At 41.5% G+C, this 24,924-nt stretch overlaps 2 protein-coding genes across 2 annotated transcripts in view; both read left to right on the forward strand.

The window, feature by feature from the left end:
* The window catches only part of LOC125889695 (uncharacterized), a 143,759-nt gene that overhangs the window by 15,598 nt on the left and 103,237 nt on the right, over nt 1–24,924 (forward strand). The gene's annotated exons all lie outside the window — the stretch shown is intronic.
* On the forward strand, nt 7,417–22,518 carry LOC125890748 (GTPase IMAP family member 8-like). Its single transcript, XM_049579546.1, has 4 exons — nt 7,417–7,496; nt 13,055–13,102; nt 16,777–17,931; nt 19,664–22,518. Exons 2-4 carry the CDS (start codon nt 13,090–13,092, stop codon nt 21,283–21,285), a joined length of 2,790 nt encoding a protein of 929 aa, XP_049435503.1. The 5' UTR covers nt 7,417–7,496; nt 13,055–13,089; the 3' UTR covers nt 21,286–22,518.

Here is a 24,924-nt window from a genome sequence, read left to right on the forward strand (position 1 = left end):
AGGAAATCGAAGAACAACGGAGAGCAGAAATTGAAAAAGAGAGAAAACTGAGAGAAAAACTACTTCAAGAAAAGGAGGAGAGGATCAACAAGGAACGTGAGGAGAGAAAGAAAGAACAGGAAATGAGAGAAGAAGAAGACAGGAAGAGAAAACGACAGGAAGAAATTCAACAACAGGAGTGGGAACAAAAATTTGAAGCTTTGGAGCAAAAAATAAGATCAGAGTCAGAATCAAAGGACAGAAAGCTGGAGGAGAGCAGAGAAGAGATGAGGAAACAAAGAGATGACTGGGAGAGAAAACGAAAAGAATGGTGGGAGACACGATATGAGGAAGATGAACAGAGACGACAAGCGGAGCAAACAAAACTTCGAAAACTTCAAGACGAATACGACCAAGAGAGAGAGACATTGGAAAAGAAGAGAAAAGAAGAGGAGCGACTCAGACGAGAACAAGAGGAAAAAGAGAGAAAGGAAATTGAAGAACAACGGAAAGCAGAAATTGAAAAAGAGAGAAAACTGAGAGAAAAAGTACTTCAGGAAAAGGAGGAGAGGATCAACAAGGAACGTGAGGAGAGAAAGAAAGAACAGGAAATGAGGGAAGAAGAAGACAGGAAGAGAAAACGACAGGAAGAAATTCAACGACAGGAGTGGGAACAAAAATTTGAAGCTTTGGAGCAAAAAAAAAGATCAGAGTCAGAATCAAAGGAAACTATTGTCAGAAAGCTGGAGGAGAGCAGAGAGGTGATGAGGAAAGAACGAGAGAACTGGGAGAGAAAACAAAAAGAATGGTGGGAGAAACGATATGAAGAAGATGAACAAAGACAAAAGGAGGAGCAAAGAAGACTTAGAAGGCTTCGAGAAGAATACGATCAGGAGAGAGAGATATGAAAAGAAGAGAAAAGAAGAGGAGCGACTCAGAAGAGAACAAGAGGAAGACATGGAGGAGAACTATAAGAAGAAAATGGAGAATCTGATGAAGACACATGAAGAGGAGGCCAGAGAGAAAGCTGAAGAGTTCAATGAATTGAAAGAGAAATACAAGAAGGAATGTGCAGCTCTAAAGCAGGAGCATGAGAGACAACTGAAAGACAAAGAGCAGCAGTATGACCTCTTAAAGGCTCGTTCAGACAGCAATGAAGAACAACTGAAAGACAAAGAGCAGCAGTATGACCTCTTAAAGGCTCTTTCAGACAGCAATGAAGAACAACTGAAAGACAAAGAGCAGCAGTATGACCTCTTAAAGGCTCTTTCAGCTCACAATGAAGAACAACTAAAGAAAAAACATCAAGGTGAAATTTCTGACTTAGTCAAATGTGTGACCAAAAGGAGAGAAAATGTGGGAATAATCACTGACTTACTGAATAAACAGGAACAAGAAATGAAACAGGTGAGAAACGAGGAGGAGAAGAAGGATCTGCAGAAAACACATGACAGAGAGATGAGTGACCTGATACAGACACTTCTGACACAAGACAACCCGTCAATCTGTTGGACTTCATGAGGACTTGTCTCATGTAAATGTGACAGCAGAGCAGGTTCAGATGATTTTATTCTGCTGTTATTTGGTTTCAATAATCAATCAATCAGTCAATTTTATTTATAAAGCCCAGTATCACAAATCACAATTGTGACATGCAGTACAGCCGAGTTAGCGAGATGCAGTAACAGGACATGAGTGTTAGCAAAGGAGAGAGAGAGAGAGAGAGAGAGAGAGAGAGAGAAGGAGAGAAGGTGCCTGGTGTATTATAGGGGGGTCCTCTGGCAGACTAGGCCTAAGTCAGCCTAACTAGGGGCTGGTACAGGGCAAGCCTGAGCCAGCCCTAACTATAAGCTTTATCAAAGAGGAAAGTCTTAAGTCTAGTCTTAAATGTGGAGACGGTGTCTGCCTCCTGGACCGTAACAGGAAGATGATTCCACAGGAGAGGAGCCCTCCCTCCCTTTTGGAGACTTTAGGGACCACGAGTAACCCTGCGTTCTCAGAGCGCAGTGTTCTGGTGGGATAATATGGCACTATGAGCTCTCTAAGATATGACAGAGCTTGACCATTTAGAGCTTTATAAGTTAACAGTAGGATTTTAAATTCAATTCTGGATTTTACAGGGAGCCAGTGCAGAGAAGCTAAAACAGGAGAAATATGATCTCGTTTCTTAGAAATAACTTTATCTGATTTAAGAACTAAACTGGATAAAAACTCTGAGAATTCAGATACAAATTCAGAATACGGGCCAGGAGCACAGTACACTATAACAAATAAAAGTGGCTGTGAGGTATTCCAGGTTGGATGTATAAGAATAAGAATAAGGCTTTCAAATGAATTCTAATCTAGTTTAGGTTTAGGGCTGATTAACAGACTAGAGTTAAAAATGGCTGCAACTCCCCCTCCTCGGCCACTGCCTCGAGGAATGTGCCTATTATTATGACTGGGAGGAATGGATTCATTTAGACTAACATATTCATCTGGACACAGCCAGGTTTCAGTGAGACTGAGTAAATCAATATGATTATCTGATATTAATTTGTTTACTAACACTGCTTTAGACGATAGAGACCTGATATTTAACAGTCCACATTTAATTCTCCTGTTTTGTCTTTCTGTCACAGAAGAGGTTTTAATTTTTATGAGGTTGTTATGCACAACTCCTCTTTGTTTAATTTTAGATTTAGATAATTTAGGTGGTCGGGGGACAGACACCGTTTGTATAAAACTATGGGTGGGTAACTGCATTAGAAGCTCAGAGAAGCGTGTAAGACTGCGACTCTGAGTCCTGATCTCATCTCTGGGTTGTCAGGGTTTTGAATTACTAATAAACTTTGCCAAGTTTCTGGATATGAGAGCAGCTCCATCCAAAGTGGGATGAATGCCGTCTCTCCTAATAAGACCAGGTTTTCCCCAGAAAGTTTGCCAGTGGTTAACGAAACCCACATTGTTTGCTGGACAGCCAGCGATTAAATGATGACATGTGGCTAAACATGTCATCACTGGTCAGATTTGGGAGGGGTCCAGAGAAAAGTTCGGAGTCCGACATAGTTTTAGGGTATTCACACACCGAGGTAACATCAATTTTAGTGACCTCCGATTGGCGTAACTGGGTGTCATTGCCGCCAATGTGAATACCGATCTTACTAAATCTACGTTTAGCTTTAGCAAGCAGTTTTAAATATGACACAATGTCGCCCGCTCTGGCCCCAGGGATACATTTGACTATGGCCGCTGGTGTTGCTAACTTCACGTTCCTCAGAATAGAGCTGCCAGTGATCAGAGTTTTCTCCTCAGCGGGTGTGTTGCTGAGTGGGGGAAAAGGGTTGGAAACATGAACAGGCTGGTGGTGAACAGTGGGCTTCGGCTTGGTACTACGCTTCCCCCGGCTGCAGGGGGGTTACTGGGGGACCGCTAGCAAAGGCTATGCTAAGTGGCTACACGCCAGCTGCAGGGGGGCTGGCTAACTACTGCAGCTACTGAGTAATTTTCCATGGTGTGGAGCCTGCTTCTAATTCACTGAGCCTCGCCTCCAACGCTGCCTGTCCTGTCCTGCTGGGATAGAACAAGCACAGCTTGAGTATGAACGATCTTTTTTTTTCCATATCATGTTTAAGTATTTTTTTTTAACTGTATTTGTTTGTTCAGTTTATAACGTTGATTCCCTGCAGCTGTGACAGCTCTGAGACAGTTAAGAGTCAGACACTGAACCTGTCACTAACTTTAAAGAAACATTGTTGTATATTTTTTCAGTTTAGATTGTGTACATGGAGAAATTATAGTTGTGATGAAAAGAAAACTTTGAAGAAGACCTTCTCACTTATTACTGTCAAACCAACCTCTTTAATTATTTTATTGTTACTGTAGTGATGGATTTTAATCAAATGACATGTCCTGTATGTGTTTATTGATGTATATACTTGTTGAAGATTAATTCTTACTCCTTTCACAGTGTCTCACTTCTGAAGGTGTAGGGCTTTTCCAGCTTTTCTTAACTGGACAAATCTATAAAATCTTGTTCCTTCAAATAAATGAAACCGCACTGTTTAAGCTGAATGACGACAACTTTTTTTGTTCTTTACTCAAACTGTAACACAGCACAGCATGGTCAAATCCTCCTGACTTCCCTAAAGTCTGTCACTACTCATTATTTTAATACTTACATAGCTCTATAGTGACACTTGATGGAAACTTCAGGAACTGCAGCAAAGCATTAAAAACGGTAAAGTTGTTTTTCATATTGAGTCTTCACTGCTGAAGCCTCAGAGTCAGCAGGCTGATCTCTGTCACAGCTCAGGACACAACATGGACACAGATAAACTGGAAATATACAGAGCAGAGCACAAAGTTGGTCTCCACAGTCTGTTTGTTATGTGTCAACAAACTGTCGTGATTGGAGGTTCAAACATCACGATAATTAATAAGTTACCCAATGAAACACTTTGCTGCTCAGTGAAGAGCTAAACTATTAAACAATGACCTAAACTCACAGTGAAAACACCTGAGAAATCATTTCCAGTTTAAACATTTGCTAAACTTTCTACACATGCACAATATACATTTAGTTTCCAGTTTATTAGGTACACTAAAACCAATGCAGCCTATGTAATAAACCGTCCTGTAATAAACCGTCCATCATGAAGGTTATAATGTTTGGTCTGTGTTGAAACAGTTTCTGAGACGTGTTGATTCAACCTTCTGGTCTTTGTGGAGGATGAAGTTAGTGCTGCTGTATGGAAAGCAGCACAGTGTCAGAGAGCTGCTGTCTGAAGAGCTTCTGCATCAGTGTGAGACACAGTGAGAGGATGTGAGGAACAGACTAAACATGAGTCCACATGTTGGTCCAAACACAGGAAACCTGTCAGCAAAGATCACAGCAGGTCCTCAGCAACATTGACTGAAAGACTCTGAACACAACAACAAACTCCAGCCTCCAAAAGAGCACTGAGCTGAATCAACACCTCTGACAGCGTCACAAAATAATAACATGATGAGTCTCATGAAGCTCCAACATGTTGCACACTGTCATCATCTGCATTAGAGTGACAGTGTTCCTGTTATTGTGTCCACCCCCTGTATAACCACAGTCACCATCAGCTCATGAATGGTTCGATAGAAGACAGATCCTCTGTGTGTCCTCACTGGTTTGTCCAGCGCCACCTGCTGGTCTTCCTTTCCTGGTCGGTCCTCATGTGTGCCAGTTTCGTTGTAGCGCTTGATGGTTTTGCGACTCCACTTGGGGACAAATTTAAAGTTTTTGCAATTTTCCGGACTGAATGACCTTAATTTCTTAAAGTAATGACGGCCACTCGTTTTTCTTTAGTTAGCTGATTGGTTCTTGCCATAATATGAATTTTAACAGTTGTCCAATAGGGCTGTCGGCTGTGTATTAACCTGACTTCTGCACAACACAACTGATGGTCCCAACCCCATTGATAAAGCAAGAAATTCCACTAATTAACCCTGATAAGGCACACCTGTGAAGTGGAAACCATTTCAGGTGACTACCTCTTGAAGCTCATGGAGAGAATGCCAAGAGTGTGCAAAGCAGTAATCAGAGCAAAGGGTGGCTATTTTGAAGAAACTAGAATATAAAACATGTTTTCAGTTATTTCACCGTTTTTTGTTAAGTACATAACTCCACATGTGTTCATTCATAGTTTTGATGCCTTCAGTGAGAATCTACAATGTAAATAGTCATGAAAATAAAGAAAACGCATTGAATGAGAAGGTGTGTCCAAACTTTTGGCCTGTACTGTACATATAAATCGTATACAAAGAAAATAGGAGTGGTCCTAAAGTTGAACCCTGGAGCACTCCACGTTATCAAAGATAGAGAAGACACTGTCACCAACAGACATAAAACACATACAAAGAGACTGATATGATGAAAACCACTGCAAAGCTGTATCAGACATATCAGCTCACTGCTGAAGTCTTTTTTATCATGATGCCACACTGAATCAAAACTGCACCTAAGTCTAATAAAAACCAGAATGGTCCAGTCTCCAGCATCTCCATTCAGTTTCTGAAAACCTGACTTTCAGAAGCTATAAAGATTCTAACAGTCAGCAGAAGTTTGGAAAGCAGTTTGTGGTTATTGGAGATGAGGCCATTTTTTTTAAGTTGTTTTGTTTGTATCATTTTATACAAGTTGTGAATTAATGTATTGTTTCAAAATGTTGTAAAATATGGACACGCCTATCTTTATTAGATCCCTTTATTTGGTTCAGTGTGTGGTACCAGCTTTGCATTAACAACAGCAGCCCCAAAATAACTGGCTGAATAAAAAGATATGGTTTTATATGTTATTTAATTAAGGAGGCATCAAACAGGGTGAAATATAAAGAATAACAAAACATGTTTAACTGAGTTTGAATGGATTTTCTGTACAGACTTAATGATTCACGTGCCTGTACCTATTAACATTTTAATCCTGTGTGAAACCTCCTCTGACTTAAATACATGTTTAAATATTAGAACAATTAAATGTGTTTTTCCTGCCACACTCAATTCATAGATATGGCAGGAAATATTAAATATAAATAAAACATAAATCATCAGAAATGATCATAATGTATGTATGAAAAATTAAAGTGTTAAACTGTTTGCAATCCACCAACAGAGGCTGCGCTGTGCCATTAATAATAGACATGTTGAGATACATTCACAGTATTTTCTTTGTGTCTCGTATTTTGAAACACGTCTGAACATGTTCTTTAGTTTCACTTTCATCTTCTTGGACTGATGACACAGCACAACATTCAGCAGCTGAGGAAACTAAAATTAAGTACTGTGACACCAAAACCCAAATGGTGCATGAAGCAAAGTTCATGGACACAAGTTCATGACCATATGAGTCTGTACACTGATATCATTAATTGGACACTGCCCACTGATGAGTGTCAGGTGAGCTCAGGTGAATGTGAGCTGATCAGATAAGATGCAGATAAGATTCACTCTGTCATTTTGCAGGTGAAAGACACAGTTTTCCTCATGTGCTCTGATGACGACCCTAAATACAGCTCCTCCTCGGGAAAAATGATATTCAGAGTCAGCTAAGCGTGACTTAAGTGACTACCCTAAACTATCCTAAAAATAATTATAATTTGTTCTTTGAAGATGACATCATTACATAACTAATAATGACTAAGAATGGACAAGTTAACATTTTGCTACAGCAGTTTATTTTGGTTTCAGGGACCCAGGTGTTAATATTTGTATGTTCAATATGTTGGCAGGAGAAGGGTTAATAGATTAACTGACTGATTGATGTCCTGCCTCCTGCTCTGCTGTTTTGTCCTGAAGAATTCCCCAGAGATCAACAGGGAAGTGGTTTGATATTTTAGTGCCTCTCTCAGTACGACTGTCAGCATGAGACAAGATGGGAGGATTTTTTTTTTATTCAGCGACTGCTTAAAGGGTGTGAATAAATGAAGAAACGTGCCCAGAGCTGCTGAGACTGGTGCCTGATTAGACCAATCCTGGCTGGACAGAAGACATAGAGGGAACTGCACCAGGTAAGAGAGACAATTTCATACACAAAGGCAATTGTGAGTGCTTTACAAAAATTAAGCTATTGACATTTTAAGAAACAAATTAAAAACTTGAGACACAGAGATACAGATACAGGAGGGTGAGATAGTTAATGATGAGTATTTAGGTTTCAAAGTTTGGAGCCTGGACAAGGTGGGCTTACATGCTCTAAGAAATGTAATATAGAGGCTCATGCACATTAAAAAACTTGTGGACAGGTGCACAGGAGGCCAAAGACCACAGTTAGGACAATTCCCACATACCATCTGATTACTTGCAAAAAATGAATTCATAGAAAATTTATAGTTTTCTGCAAGTAATGTGACAGTGTGTGGGAATTCTCTTGTCTTCCATACGCTAGTTTGTTCCAGCTCTGTGGTGCTCAGTAAGTGAACACTGCCTCCATGTTTAGTTTGCATTCTGGGGACACTCAGCAGCCTGATGACATCGGTGACTTGAGAAGGTTCAAATGTAAAAAGATTTCTCTTTGTCCCACAATGAGAAATCCACAGACAAGCAGCAGTACAGAGAAACTGTGTTTGTAGTTGGTTGCTTCTTGAACTGTAATCCTAATATGGTTTTCAATACGTTATTTTCTGAATGTATTGTGTGTTTGTGTTGTCTGGATGGATTTGGACTTGCTGTGTCTGGACTAGGGGGTTTTAATTATAACTTCTGTATTCATGAAACATTCGCTCTGAGGTGTTTTATTTTACCTTTGTTATAACGTATTAAAAAGTACTGTATTTTTTAAAAGTGCAGCAACCATTTACTGCTGGGAACTCAGTGCAGCATTACTGATGTAAATTGATATGATACGATATGATGTACTTTATTGTCCCCATCTTGGACTCAGGAGCTGCACAAGTTTTGCTGCCTTCCATAGTAGTCCAGAAGAAAAGAAAAGCATACACCATAAAAAAAAAAAACATGCACTACACATAACAGCATTGCACATGAGCCATTTGTTTAGTACACACATAACAACCTCTGAAGCATCAAGCAACATTATTTAAAATCTGAATAATAACAAATGAATTTTTAAAACAATTAAGTTTAAATTTGTGCATCCTGTAGCGTCTGCCTGAAGGTAAAAGCTCCTACTCATTGTGGAGAGTGTTGGAAGTGTCAGACAGTATTCTCTGTGCTTGTCTGAGAACAGACTGCTCATACAGTGTCTGGAGGGACTGGTGTTCCCTCCTCCCCATGACCTTCATGGCAGACCAGCAAGTTTTGATTTTAACTCTACAGTCAGATTCCCAAACCAAGCTGACATACCATACCTGACACACTCTCCAGAACAGCCTGATAAAATAAAAACATGATCCTTTGATCCACCCCAAACACCCAAAGTCTTCTCAAGAAATAAAGCCTTTGCTGTAGCCGAGAGCACACACTGTCAACGTGGACCCTCCAGCTAAGGCTACTGTCCAGGTGACTCAGTCCAAAGTCATCAAAATCCAGTGCTTGGGCAGTGACTGAAACAATGAAATAGGGCGTCCTTTAATGTCGGCATGATACGTGGCCGGTTAGTGTTACAGTTTAACGGCACCCAGCGGCATCAGGGGGAAAGGCTGTGGGACAAGACCGAAAGTTAAGGCGGCGAATGTCCAACTGGGGCAGGCATGAGGGTGGCCAACGGGACCAACAAACACCAACTTTCACCTGAGATAGCGGTCTTCGCGTCCCGTAAGATTATAAAGCCAAACCCTGTTTTTTTCTTCTAAAGCCCAACCACATTTTTGTTGTTGAAAGAAATACCAACATCAATTCATGGTGTTGTACCAACATAGTGCTTTTATTTTGCAAGAGACTGTATGCAAACTGTACATTTCCTGTGAAAACAGAAGTGTATTTTGAAAACAGACAATGCATGTAACAGGCTGAAGTTGACACGGCGTCCCAGAACGTCAACAACCAACACACCCAGGGTACCTTGGACGTCATATGTGGACGTGAAAAGTCCATGACCACACATGGACATGTGATGAGGTCACAGTGAGGATGTGCTGTGCAGGTGGACGCTAAGGGGAGCACACCTGATTTATTTGTTCATCATGTATGATGACTGGGTCGTGATCTCCCACTGACCTGGGGTTCAAAACCATCTCCTCAGTTTTTTTGGTGTTTAAAACCAGGTAGTAACCAGGCATCACACCACTGCACACACCTGTGGATTATACTGAAGGACTTTTACCTTTGTGCAGGAGACTGAGAATGGCCGTGTCGTCTGAAAATATCCAGTTAGAACATCAGCAGACAAAGATAACTTGAAACACTGTGTGCTGAGTGCAGCTGGTTGAAATGCTGCTTTCAAACCATCTGAAAGTAAACTGATGCTTTTCTGTCTTTTGGTCTGAAACTAGATTCTTCCTTCAACCTCTTCACATAATTGTGCATCAAAATGTGTCTCACCTGTTCTAGTTGTGATCGTCTACATTTGGTTCAAAGCCAGCACTCTAAGATTTAAATAAACAGAACGATGAGGAGATAGAGCTGCTGTTAGTGTCATAAAGTTACATCAGTTACCTTGAGCTTGGGTTAATGAACAAATGTCAAATGATTTCCCACACCTGTATGCGATTGTTTCAGTTTGATACTTTCACTCTTTCACATGTGAATGTTTCAGGTGGGAGTGTTCTTATGTTTGTCTGACAGAACAAGAAACTGATTGGAGCCTGTTTGACTGGCTGTGCCTCTACTCTCATCTTATTTTTAGTAGTGCCTCAATTACTTTAATTACCTGACTCTGCCTTTTCCTCAAACTGATTTTATTTCAAACAACCAAACTGTAATACAAACATTGTGTGGTAACCACCGTGTCAACCACCTACCTGCAAAAGAGTGTCCACTAAAAAGCAAAGCATTTTTAAAAACTGCTGCTGCTGCTGTGGTCCACAGCTATGATGACAGACATGTGCATCAGTAAACACTGGCAGAAGTGCAAGCTAGCTTGTGGCTGAATGCTGTAGCAAGACAACAGAAATTGCTGATATTAGCCCTGCCAAATATTTTTGCATATTTAGATAAGTTACCAGTCATCTGCAGTTTGGTGGAAATGTCCCGCCAGGCTCAGTTTTTCCTCTGGTTGTCCATACAGGTTGCCATTGTCATAACTTCAGGCCAGCACTATCAGCTCCTCCATCTTGTCCTCTTTCCTAAGCGACGCCCACTATTTGATCTCTCAAATCCAGGCTGCAACCACCAGAAGTTTAACATGGTGAACGCTGCACAGCAAAGTAAAGTCTGTGCACATTCACACTGGCAGCAACTGCTTACCTACCTCCGTGTTGGAAAGTGCTTCCCCTCTGCTGCCTCCCCCTCTAGAAATGATTGCAGGGAGCAAGTTACCGCGTGGGGGTGTGAAAGCAGCTACAGGTTGAAAAAATGTTTTGGCCATTAGAGATGATTTGTATTATCAAGTGAGGGTCCATAATTTTTCTCAGAATGTACCATCAAAATTAAAAATTAAAAATCATCAATCGTCACTTTGAACAAATACAACTCTGAGCTGAAGGCAAACTGCCAAAGTACTGGTATGAATGTTTAAATGTTACCTGAACCACACCTCAGGTACCAATGGGAAAAACCTGCTTAGACAAAGGATGGGTTTTATTGTTACAAATACCTCACAGTCTTCTTTCAGGTGAAACTGTGTACTACGTAATTATCTCTGGCAGGCTATGCCTGGAGGGAATCATGCATTTGGTCTCATGCATGCTTGCATCTGTGCATGTGCATTCGTCTGTCTGCATCTAGTCTCGCAAACTACTGGACCAATTGGCCTAATATTTTGTTCACACATGTATGACTCTATGCTCAAAGACCTCTCATGGTTGCAGTGATTCATAATTGTTGACAAAAAAAACTTTTATTGACTCTTAAGTGTTCGGTAGGAGCACGCTCTAACTCATCGAAATCCAGTGCTTGGTCAGTGACTTGCAGCGTCAGAAACCCATGAAAAATGGTATCCATCAGGATCGGCATGAAATGCAGCCTTTTGCCATTATAGTTTAACAGCACTTGGCAGCATTATAGGGAAATGTGGCAGGACAAGACTGAAAGTTAAGGCGGTGAAAGTCCAAGTGGGGTGAGCGGGGCTGGTGGATGGGTCCAACAGACACTGACTTTCACCTGAGAAAGTGATGTTTGCATCCCGTGAGATTCTTAAGCCAATCCCTGTTCTTTTTTCATACACGTAACCACTTCCTTTTGTTGCCTAAACCCAACCATGTGCCTTTGATGTTGAAGTAAAAAAATGTCAATTTTCAGTGTTGTACCGACATAGTGCTTTTATTTTGAAAGAGACTGTATCTAAACGTTAAATTTTCTGTGAAAACAGAAGTGTATTTTGAAAGAAGAGAGCTTGAGACGGCGTCCCAGAACGTCAACAACCAACACACCCAGGGTACCTTGCACATTGTATGTGGATGTCGAAAGTCCATGACCAAAATGTCAATATGTAAGGCCATTGTCTTAGTTAACCCAGTGAATTTCTCACCCCGCCTCTGCACCACACCTACCTGCCAGTCTTTCACCTGTCCACACATCTGCCGCTCCTGATGTTCCACCACATCCACCTCATCAAGCCAACTCTGCTCACCTGTGGCTCATTACTTCCTGCTAACATAAAGACTCCTGCTTCACAGACTCTCATGGCCAACATCTTTTTTTTTTGTCGTATGCATGGCTCTGACTCTCCCATTTCATCTGCTTCCTGGTAAGCCACTCAGCCTTCTGACCCCAACCAAGAGCTCTGCTTCCACGTTTCTGTTTTTTTTTTCACCTGTTCACCCTGTGGCTGTGTGGAGAGACTGCGGGTCAGTTCTATATTGTGAGTTTACCTGTTCTGCTGCCTGTGATTACCTGTGCTGTGGATTAACTCTCCATGTGGCTGCACATTCTGCCATTGTGTGCGCGTTGCGGCGTCCCCTGGTTCCTCGACTCCTCGCCGGTTCCAACCAACCTACAGTTGACTCCTCACAGGTGTGTTGGTTTTCCTCGTGTGTACACCTGGTATCAGATCCTCTGCTCGTCTGACATCACCTCCTGTCTGCTCCCTCACGGTACTGCTGCACACTGTTGATCTCCAGCGGATACCAGAGACTCCCCTGCTCTCTGCTACAGTGTGGCTCACTGAAGCTTCTGGACTAAACCTGTGCCCTGGAAAACTCAAGCCTAGGAGATGATCTCGCTCACTGTCTCACTTGCCTGTTTGTTCTATGTGTCGGAAGTGGTTCATTAAAGGTCGTTACAGACTGTCCTGTCTGCCTTTGGTACCGCAATTGGGTTCAAACCACACCCTTGACACTTTTCTAGTTTGTGTATGAACTGAGGGAGCTCAGAAATACCATTAAGAAGAGCAACAGCACACTCAGCTAAAATATTACATCACATATGTGTGCGTGATTGTTTTGTTGTGTTTTTCAGAGAAAAGATGTGAAGAAATTTGGGTTTACCTGCACATGTGACCAGATAAATGACAACTGAGCCTGTTTAACGTGAAATTCTCAGTAAGTGAAGCTATTTTTTCTTTTTTTAGGTTCTGAAGTTAAAGTTCTCCAGCAGAGTGACATCATGGCGTCACGCGGTGAGTCTAGTCAGATTTATTAGTCTGGATAAAACACTGTTATCTTTCACTGCACAAAGTACACACAAGATTATTTGTTTATTATTTTGGTTCACATTAACTCGTGCATATATTTTACCTGAGAAACAGCTGTTGGCCACTTTTATTTGTATGTTGCAAGTATTTACACAAATTACTGCATGCTACTTACTTTTATGAGCAGATCTGGCTCTGGTCATGCTCCAGCTGCCAAACATCTCCAGATGGGCATTAAAGCTCAAATGTCAACAAGTTCTCATCTACATATTACACTCGAGGCATCCCTCTGCATGTGCTTTTGACGTTCCAGGATGCTGCAACCGACATCGGAATGATAGAGGCTGAGATATCAGCCTGTTCTACTTTAGATTACACCACAGACAGTTCTGTGAGACAAAAGCCTCAACAGCTGTGTTCCCATGAAAACTGTGCTTACATGGGTCCTTCAAATGTGACAGCTCCACTAACTTGGAACATAACAACCCAGTCAGTCAGTCAGTCAGTCACTCCAAAGTCATTGAAATCCAGCACTTGGGCAGTGACTTCCGGTGTCAGACACCAATAAAAAAGCTGTCCTTTCACATCGACATGACACCTGGGGTCTGTTTCACAAAGCAGGTTTAGTGAAAACTCTGAGTCTGTTAACCCTGAAATGAGGGAAACTCTTGGTTTTCCATTTCAGAAAGGGTGGTAACTTAAACCAGAGAAAGCGGAGTAACTCCAGCCCGTTTCAGAGAGAGAGGTAACTGAAGCTCGGCGTTAGTTACTATGGCAACTGACTCTGTGAACCTAACCTGGTCGGGAGCAGATTTTCTTCAATGAACCTCGAGTTTCTAGCTGTCTCCTTCCTCTTACGCCACACACGCAGCATGATTCATTCATTCATTCATTCATTCGTTTAGTGTCGCGTGGGTTTCAGTGAGTTTGATCATCTATCCTTAAGGTAAAGTCGGTTCCTAAAGTGTGTTCTAGTTCTAAATCTACTTTTTTCGACCATGGCATGTTTGTTCTTGGAGGACCCTGTGGACGAAGAGGCAGTGTTACTGAGGAGGGAGTTACGCATTCGTCGGGAGATTATTCACAGGCCCAGAACTGACGTATTATCATTTCCAGAACATTTTCTTTTTGAACGGTACCGTTTCACATCACAGTCCATCATTTATATCCATAACCTCATCCGTCGTGACATAACCAACGTCACCAACCATGGACGTGCACTTTCATCTACCCTGATTCTTTGTGTTGCTCTTTGTTTTTTTGCAAATGGGAGTTTTCTGTATAAAATCGGAGATGCAGAATATATCAGTAAGGCCACTGTCTGCAGAGCCGTGAGAAAAGTGTCCCTAGCTCTGAAACATCTATTAAACTCTTTTGTTGTGTTCCCTGGACATAAACCCGTGAGGGTCATCAAGGAGGAGTTCCACAGGATTGCAGGTGAATGATGTAGAAATAAGTTAAAATTTATGATTATATGACATATTCAGTTAATGACATCCTCAGACTGGGATTAGTCATTTTAATTTCTTTTAGGATTTCCCGGTGTGATAGGATGCACTGATGGAACCCATATTCCCATCATTGCTCCCTCACAAAATGAAGGAGACAATGTGAATATGAAGTCCAGTCACAGCATTAATGTGCAGGTAGATTGATTGTCTCAAAATGTCAGACTGCATCACACTGCAAAAACTCAAAATCATACCAAGAATATGTGTCTTATTTCTAGTCAAAACAAATCACACCTAAAAGTAACTTGTTTTTAGACCATTTTCACCATTTTCAAAAATAATTAGAAAAATCTGTCAGTGGAGCAAGTTTGTTATTTCTACTTATTTCAATTGAAAGAAGCTTGAAAGAAGTGAAAATTGTCTAAAAACAAGTTACTTTTTAGGTGATGTGTCATAAGTGTAAAGACATTTGATTTGATTAGAAATGAGAAATGTAGACCAACAACTAACATCTGTCATTCTCTGCACTGTCAAGATCATATGTGATGCAGCCCATCACTAATGTGGAGGCCAAGTGGCCTGGGTCGGTACCCCGATTATTATGCTGAAGTCTTACCTGTTTGAAAGATGTCTTTATATTTCATCTTGAGCTGCTTTCACGTTCTTTTTTTGCCGGTGGGATTGCATCTAAGTGAACTAAATTTTAGCTTTAACACCATTCCACCTGTTTGCATCTGTAGCCTAATATTATTGTGATTGCATAAATGTATAAAACAAATTTAAACATATGCCTTGACTCGAGCAGTAATTTTCTCCCACACCGACTCCCGATCCTTCGCTGCTGCAGCCGTGTTACTCTTCTCCCTGAAAACAGCTTCAAATTCACTGAATGAGCGCATGAAAATATCCAACCCCAGAGTAGTAAAAAATGCAGACCTTTTCTTGTAGCTTGTTGCCATGGTCAATCGTGGTATCGGGGCTCCATTGATGACGGCTTTTTAAAGTCGTGGTACACGCTAACTCAGAGTGAACAAACTCTGTGTTGATTGAACGGATTGAAATCACCTGTTCTGAAACCCGTAACACAGAGTTTCCCATCTCAGAGTTACTCAACTCAGAGTTCAGGGTTAGGCTCAGAGTTTGTTGAACCTCCTTTCTGAAACGGACCCCTGGTCTGTCACCGTTATTGTTGAACAGCACTCAGCTTCATGGAGAAACGTGGCGAGACCACAACGAAAGTTAAGATAGTGGAAGTCTGAGTAGTGTGGGAGTGGTGGCGGATAGGTACAAAACCATCAATTTTCAACTGGGAGGCAGGTGTTTGCTTCATGTATGACTGTAAAGCCAATCTCTGTTCTTTTTTCCTAAACCCAGCCATGTGCATGTGTTGGCAAAAAGTAACCACATGCATTTGTTGTTGAAGAAAAAATACATCAGTTCGCAGTGTCGTACAGGTGTAGTACGTTTAATTTGAATGAGACTGTACATTTCCTATGAGGGCAGAAGACATAAAGTTTGTGTAACAGGCTAAAGTTGACACGGCATTCCAGAATATCAACAACCAACACACCCTTGCATATTGCATCTCAACCTGAAAAGTACTTGACCAAATGTCAATATGTGACAAGATCAGAGTAAGAATGTGTTGCAGCACAAGGAACCAAAGTAAAGACTGTTTCATCCATACACGCTGCATGTAAACATTCTCAATATGTGTTTGAGGTCCTCAATCACTCAGAATGGGGTTAATGTTTAGCAAATGTTAAACAAAATCTATCAACCTGATAACCATAATAATACCATAATAAACTAGTCTTGAGCAAACAGTAGCAAGAATTCTCATAGAGCTGGACAGGATTTCAGCAAAACAATGTGATGATGTAATTATAATATCATCATTTTACAAATTCTGTCGCAAGATTAATGATAGCAAGCTGGAATTAAACAGTTCAGTCAGACAACTAGACAGTCAGCATCTAAACTCCAGCCTCATCGCTTCCCACAGATATGTTTACATGAGATATTGGGGGATGATGATTAAATATTTCCCCCCAGCAGGTGGATGCTCATTAGATAGTTGTAAACAACTGCTGTTTTTAAGTTGTTTAGTCATACGTCCTATTGTTGTATAGTTAAAGTCCTTGCACTTTGAAACTGAGTTTATTTCCAATACTTTGACAACCACTGAATGTCCATGTTGTATTACAGCATCTCAAAATCTCAGGATTGTGCTGTTTGGGAAAAGTGATGATCCAAAGACAACACTCGGCAACTTTATCCTCGGTAACCAAGACTTTGATTCCCAGAAATGTAACCCAGTCAAAGACTGTGTGGCCATCTGTAGAGAGTGGAGAGGAAATTCTCTAACAGTGGTGAAAACGCCAGACATCTTTAGTCTGTCTGTAGAAGCATTCAGAGAAGAGCTGAAGAACTGTGTGACTCTTTGTCATCCTGGACCAAATGTTCTGCTGCTGTTATTGGAACCTTCAGATTTCACTGAGAGGAACAGAAAAACACTGAAGTTCATCCTGAGTCTGTTTGATCAAGATGCCTTTAAATACTCCATGGTCATCAGCACACATGAGGGGGAAGAAACAAATTTCTCTATCTGGAAGCTCTGTAAAGATTGTGGAGGACAACACTACAACATGGTTAAAAATGACCGCAGACAGTTAATGGAGAAGATTGAGAACATTGTGCATGACAACAAAGAAGCCTTCCTCACCTTCACTGAAGAGCCCATCAGAGCAGCTTTAAACCTGGTCCTGTGTGGGAGGAGAGGAGCAGGGAAGACTTCAGCAGCCAAGGCCATTTTAGGTCACACAGAGCTTCATTCAGTCTCCAGCTCATCAGAGTGTGTTAAACATCAGGGAGAGGTGTGTGGACGTTGGGTTTCCCTGGTGGAGCTGCCTGCCTTGTATGGAAAACCTCAGGAGGCAGTGATGGAGGAATCATTCAGGTGTATCTCCCTCTGTGATCCTGAGGGCGTCCATGCCTTCATCCTGGTCCTACCTGTGCGTCTCCTCACTGATGAAGACAAGAAAGAGTTAGAGACCATCAGGAACACATTCAGCTCTCGAGTCAATGACTTCACCTTGATCCTGTTCACTGTGGAGTCAGATCCTACAGCTCCAGATATTGATTATGTAAGACAGAACAGAGAGATCCAGGAGCTCTGTCAGAGCTGTGGAAGATATGTTGTCAACATGAAGAACAAGCAGCATATCGCTGAGATGTTGGACATTGTGGACAAACCATGCAGCTACACAACAGAGACATTTGCGCATGCCCAAATAGAGAAGATCATTCAACAGGAGAAATGTATCAACATGCAACAAGATGAACTTCAAATGCTGAAAAAGAGCAACATCACTTGTAAGTACTCTGATGGCTTTCTCCTTATTTACTGTTTCATTTGATCTATTGATTGGTTGCCAAGATTCAGTGTCAAGAAGGTGGGTCTTATCTAATATGAGCCTGTCTGAGGCAGAAAGCAGAATAAATGAGAGGGGTCGGACATCAACACAAGAAAGTTAGCATGCTGTGGAGAAGTGAGAATCTCCTTTTGTTGAGACTGTGATGGACAGTGACTGATAACTCTCAGCTGAAGTATTTCTGGGGTGAAGGCAGCTTTTCTTGATTGGTATTAATGATCCCAGGTCAGTTGCGAAAGGTATGTCCTGTGGAGTGCCTCAAGGCTCAGTGCTCAGTCTGTTTCTGCTTTCCATGTGTGCTATTCGATCTTCCACTTTTATGCAGATGATGCACAGATCTATCTGAGCTGTGATCCTGCAAACAATCATCAGAATATTGATAACCTAAAGCATTAAATTGTCTTCAAATTCCTTCAGCCAAATGCTGATGAGACAGAACTACTGATGATAGATTAAAAAAATGCAGTTACCCAAATCTGTAACAGTCTTGGTTCATTGTCCTTTTCAGTGAGTCACCATTGCAGGAATCTTGTTGTCATTTTTTACTGCAGCCTCAGTTTAAACCAACATGTCAAATAAACAGTTCAGTCCTGTCTCCTACATCACAGAAACATCTCAAAGATCAGACCATTTTCTGCATGCCTTCATTTATGCTGTTTCTGGATTAGACTCTGCTCTCTGGCATCAATAAAAAAATATTTGTCCTGCTTATTTGCTTATGGTGTGTCTGCACAGGAATCATTTCAGCAGTTATTATTTTCAGTTGTCTGTGCATCTGACGGGGCAGATACTGTTAGAATCTTTATAAAACAATCCAGGTGTCTGCACAGGCTGAACTCACATTCGCTCACCGTAACATGGTCAGGAGCATATTTTTAACCAGTTTCAACTGCTTAACTCTATCATGGTCATCTCCCCAACCCGGATTTTGGCGCAGTCTGGCCCAGTCCCAATCTGATGGGTCGGGCCCAATCGAGCTCTAACAGACAAACAAAGCTCTAGGATTTTGGACCACAGGCTTGAGCTCACTGGGGATTAAGTAAGATCCAAATCCTTTCTAAGGCATCAGCAACTGATGCAACTCTGTATATGATGTACTAGTAGCTGGTTTAGTTCCAAGGCTTTGTGTAAATTCCCAAAGACATAACCACAAACCATTTCTTAAAGGGATACGCCAGCAATTGTTTTGTTTGCATGTCTTGCCTCACTCCCGAGTCCATGACAAGCAGATAGATACCATTCTTTCGACTGTACGTGCAGTAACAAGGGAGAGGCAGGCAGAGCTCGCCACCGCTAATTAGCTTAGCTCAAATGCTGGGAGTCAACGGGAAGCACTAGCCTGCCTCTGCCACAGTCATCAGATAAACTCTTCAGCAACTCTAAACAGTCCTGTGTGCTTGTTGTGACTCGTTTTTTTACCGCGTTATGTTAGGTTATCTATTTTTAGACTAAGATTAGCACTTTATGTAATTTTCTAAAGAAATACATACAAAACTAAACTGCAGTTTTTGCGCATGCGCAAACCACCGCGGACGTGCTTGTAAGTAGGTCAACAAAAAAAAGCCAACAGTTGCAAACAAAACAAATGTTGGCGTATCCCTTTAGGCACTTTCTGTGGTGTGACACTGTTAAGATTAGTAACTTCAGTTCTTATTTCACAGGTGATGAAGAGAAGCAGAGCCCAGAGTGTCTCAGGATTGTGCTGATAGGGAAGACTGGCTGTGGAAAGAGTTCTTCAGGAAACACCATCCTAGGAAGGAAGAAGTTTAAAGCTGAATTAAGTGGAAAATCAGTCACCAAACGTTGTCAGAAAGCAGTGGGTGAGGTGGACGGTCGTCCTGTTGCTGTGGTCGACACTCCTGGTCTGTTTGACACAACTTTGTCCCATGAAGAGGTTAATGAGGAGATGGTGAAATGCATCAGTCTTCTGGCTCCAGGACCACATGTCTTCCTGTTGGTGTTACATATCGGCAGATTAACACCAGAGGAGAAGGAGACATTAAAACTCATCAGGGAAGGCTTTGGGAAGAATGCTGAACAGTTCACCATCATTCTTTTAACTGGAGGAGATAAACTGAAACATGAGGAGATGACGATTGAGGAATACATTGAAGAAAGATGTGATGACTCCTTTAAGAAGCTGATTGCTGACTGTGGAGGAAGATACCATGTGTTCAATAACTATGATAAACACAACCACAAACACGTCAGTGAGCTGATAACCAAGATTGACACCATGGTGAAGACAAATGGAGGGAGCTGCTACACTAATGAGATGCTGCAAGAGGCCGAGGCAGCTATAAAGAAAGAAGTGCAGAGGATCCTGAAGGACAAGGAAGAAGAGATGAAGAAGGAGAGGGAGGAGCTGAGAAGAAAATATGAAGAGGAAATGCAGGAAATTAAAAGAAGAATGAAAAAACAGAGAGAAGAGATTGAACTTGAGAGAAAAAAGAGAGAAAAACAACTTGAGGAATACATCAGTAAGGAGCTTGACAGAAGAAAGAAGGAACAAGAAAGAAGAGAAAAAGAAGAGCGGGTGATGAAAAGACACGAAGAATTACTGCGAGAAGATTGGGAAAAACAACTTAAAGCTTTGCAGATGAAAATAGAAAAACAAGAATCTGAGTCAAAGGAATTGATTGACAGAAAGCTGAGGCAGAAAATGGAGGAGATGAAAGCAAAAGAAGATGCTGCGGAAAAAGAACGAAAAGAGTGGTGGAAGAAAAGAGAAGAGGAAAATAAGCAGAGGCAAGAGGAAGACCACAACATGATTGAAAAGCTAAAGGAAAAATTTGAAAACGAAAGAAAAGAAGAGGATCGAATCAGAAGAGAGCAGGAGGAAAAAGAGCGAAATAAATTGAAGGAAGACTATGAGAGATCCCTGATGGATATGAAGGAGACATCTGAAGAAATGGCCAGAAAGAAAGCGGAGGAAATGAATAAATTCAGAGAGCAATGCACGAAGGAGTTGAAAGAGCGTGAGGAACAAATGAAAGCCAAAGATGAACAGTATGACATCCTAAAGGCACTTTCAGCTCAGAGTGAAGAACAACTGAAGAAAAAACTAAGAGAGATAAATGACTTAGTGAAGTGTGTCACCAAGAAAAGACAAAATATGAAAAAAGTCAGTGACTTGCTGAAAAAACAGGAACAAGAAATGAAGAGTGCGAGGAGTCTAAAGGAAGAGGAAGATCTGCTGAGAGCCCATGAAAAACAAATAAGTGACTTGATACAGGAACTTCTGAAAGACCTGGACAGACCAGCTTGGTGCCGCACCTCGTAACAGATTTTAATTTGTAGCCATGCTCAAGACTTGGCTCTATGGATGGCAGTGTCAGTCTGTCCACCACCACGGTCCAGACTGAAAGATTTTAACAACGATTGGGTGGCTTGCCAAAAAATCATCCATGACATTCACGATCCCCAGAAGATGAATCCTACTGACTTTAATGATCCTCTGACTTTTCCTTCAGCACCATCAGCAGGTTGACATTTTCTGTTTTTTAGTTAAATATTTCTACTGGATGGATTCATCATCATCATCATCATCATCATCATCATCATCGTGTCCCTCCAGGATGAATCCTAATAACTTTAGTGTTCCTCTGACGTTTCATCTAGCGCCATCATCGGGTCAACATTTGAATGTGTCCAATACTTGGTTCATGACCACGGCCTAGTTTCTCCTTTCGTCCGTGGACTTTGGTTTAACGTGGTTATAAAGGACTCAACATATGAAAATAACCAAACAATGAAGGTTTGCTTCCTTGATTACGTATCAGTACCTTTGTTTTGTTTTTATTTCATGTACTCAACATCTGCACGAGGGCGCTAAGAGACACAGTGACTAAATGTTGAAGTCTTGTCTATTTAATGATAAATCAGGCTTTTAATGCTAAATAATTCACTAACTAGAGTAAAACATCCAGGAAGCCGCTGAGAAGGCTTCCGGTGGCTCTGGAGTAAGAGGGGTGACGAATGGCACAGTTAGCTACCTGGACACAAGGAAGAGGGTGTCTGAAGATAAGACCCGAAACACCCAATGATGCCAGGTCCTTCACTGATGATGTGTCCAGGCTGCACCGTGAGGTGTATTATATAACCATAACACAGTCAAAAACGTATTACAATCCAAACCTACACAAACTTCATGTCACCTTGACGACTTAATCTCCTTTTTACTACTACTATACACTGTTAAACATAAACAGAAGCTGTTGTGTGATCTTGAATATCACCATAACCTGTATAATATGTCATATCAACACAGACGTCTTTACCAAATATAAGTATGTGCTTAAGTGGCTCTGACATGTAGGAACATGTTTAAGATGGAAGTGAAATGAAACGTGCAGAAGTTCCATTGTTTCACTACATGTCAAATCAGAATGGATGCTTTATATCTGATGATATCAATTAAAGTCATAATTCAGGTCAATCATTAATCAGGTTCTGTGTTTAATCTTTGATTTTGTCTGTTTATCATTATAAAAGATGAATAAAGTGTTTCCCTGTAGTTCAGTGTGGACGGTCTTTAATGCCATATGTCTATAAAACACCTTTAACTCATAACATCTGAAGCTACGTGTGCAGCCTGATGCTCCTGTCGCCTTTAGCCAGGCTAAGTAAGTCAAATGTATTTCACAGACAGAGGTCACAAGGTGCTTTACAAAGGCAATATACAACATACAAGAATAAAACATAGATGATAAAGTGATTGCTTTATATACTGTGCAAAATTGTTTGCACAATACATAGTGGAAAAAAAGTGCGATACACAACAAGAATACACAAAAAATAAAGAAAACACAGAGCTGGTGCACACAGGTTCCCCAAATGTCTGTCTAAACAGGTGCGTCTTTAACCAGCTTTTAAAAGAAACCAGAAACTCAGCAGACTGTGAGGGAGCAGGTAGAGTGTTCAAAGATGTAGGTGCTATGGGCTCAAAGCTCGATCACCTCGTGTCTTAAGGTGAGTGCAAGGGACAGACAGATCATTTAGTACATCTGATCAAACAGAGCGAGCTGAAGAATACAGGTGAAGTAGTTCAGCCACATGAGCAGGATCCTGACTGTGTAACGCTCTGTGGGTAAGACTGAGAATTTTGAGCTGGATCCTCAATGTGACAGGGAGCCAGTGAAGAGATTTTAGCACAGGGTTAATATGACATCATCTGTTTGACCTTGTAAGAAGTCTTGCAGCAACATTCTGGACAGACACACAGGGTGATGGGAAAAGTGCACGACAGTAGTCAGTGTGAGATGAGGTAAAGGCATGTCTAATCATTTCAGACTCAGCAGCTGAAACAACAGATCTCAGTTTACTACTAATTGTTCAAATGGAAAAAAAACAAGATTTGGTGGGTGTCAGATGACGAAGATTGATCAAATATGACCACTAAATTATGCAGGTGTGAGTGAGCAGCAGAGGACAGAGGCCCAGCACTCTGCATAATCGGGGGGGGCAACCTTTCTGGAGCAACAACCAGAACCTTCGTCGTATCAGCCCTGAGCTGTAGAGAGTTTTCTGCTGTCCAGACTCTAACAGCATTAAGGCAGTCAAGGAGCCGAGGTAACCTAAAAGACTCAGTAGATTTAAAGGTGAAATGTAGCTGGAGATCATCTGCCTATAAATGAAATGAATATCATGGCTGAATGACGACATGGTTGAACTTATTTTGCTTGTAACACAGCACAGCATGGTGAAGTCTGTGTGACGCCCCTCCCGCTGTCTGCAGTTGGCTGATATGGGAGGGCCGTTGCCTTGATTGAGCTCACCTGGGCCTTCCAGGCGATAAAAGCTGCCTCATGTGTTCACCTGTTCTCCCTTCCTGCAGCAGACACCCACCTGGCATCACTGCTTTTGGTTTGCACCTCCAACACCACAGCACACCTGACTTTTGTGTGGTCTCCCTACTTGTCACATCTGTCACTGCTTATTATTTTAATACTCACATATCTGTCATGAAGGCTGTCATCACGCCACAGTGTTACAGAGACAGTAAATTTGTTTTTCATATTGAGTCTTCACTGCTGAAGCCTCAGAGTCAGCAGGCTGATCTCTGTCACAGCTCAGGACACAATATGGACACAGATAAACTGGAAATATACAGAGCAGAGCACGACGTTGGTCTCCACAGTCTGTCTGTTATGTGTCAACAAACTGCGTCGTGATTGGAGGTTCAAACATCACGATAATTAATAAGTTACCCAATGAAACACTTTGCTGCTCAGTGAAGAGCTAAACTCACAGTGAAAACACCTGAGAAATCATTTCCAGTTTAAACATTTGCTAAACTTTCTACACATGCACAATATACATTTAGTTTCCAGTTTATTAGGTACACTAAAACCAATGCAGCCTATGCAATAAACCATCCATCATGAAGGTTATAATGTTTGGTCTGTGTTGAAACAGTTTGTGAGACGTGTTGATTCAACCTTCTGGTCTTTGTGGAGGATGAAGTTAGTGCTGCTGTAGGAAAGCAGCACAGTGTCAGAGAGCTGCTGTCTGAAGAGCTTCTGCATCAGTGTGAGACACAGTGAGAGGATGTGAGAGGAACAGACTAAACATGAGTCCACATGTTGGTCCAAACACAGGAAACCTGTCAGCAAAGATCACAGCAGGTCCTCAGCAACATTGACTGAAAGACTCTGAACACAACAACAAACTCCAGCCTCCAAAAAGAGCACTGAGCTGAATCAACACCTCTGACAGCGTCACAAAATAATAACATGATGAGTCTCATGAAGCTCCAACATGTTGCACACTGTCATCATCTGCATTAGAGTGACAGTGTTCCTGTTATTGTGTCCACCCCCTGTATAACCACAGTCACCATCAGCTCATGAATGGTTCGATAGAAGACAGATCCTCTGTGTGTCCTCACTGGTTTGTCCAGCAGGTGGCGCTCTAACACTAA

The sequence above is a fragment of the Epinephelus fuscoguttatus genome, linkage group LG6 (assembly GCF_011397635.1).
Source record: "Epinephelus fuscoguttatus linkage group LG6, E.fuscoguttatus.final_Chr_v1".
Classification (NCBI taxonomy): domain Eukaryota; kingdom Metazoa; phylum Chordata; class Actinopteri; order Perciformes; family Serranidae; genus Epinephelus; species Epinephelus fuscoguttatus.

Excerpts from the sequence above, each read along its gene's own strand:
- LOC125890748 (XM_049579546.1), top strand. Across the intron at positions 17,932-19,663 it reads ACTTCAAATGCTGAAAAAGA|GTGATGAAGAGAAGCAGAGC; the intron begins GCAACATCACTT and ends CTTATTTCACAG.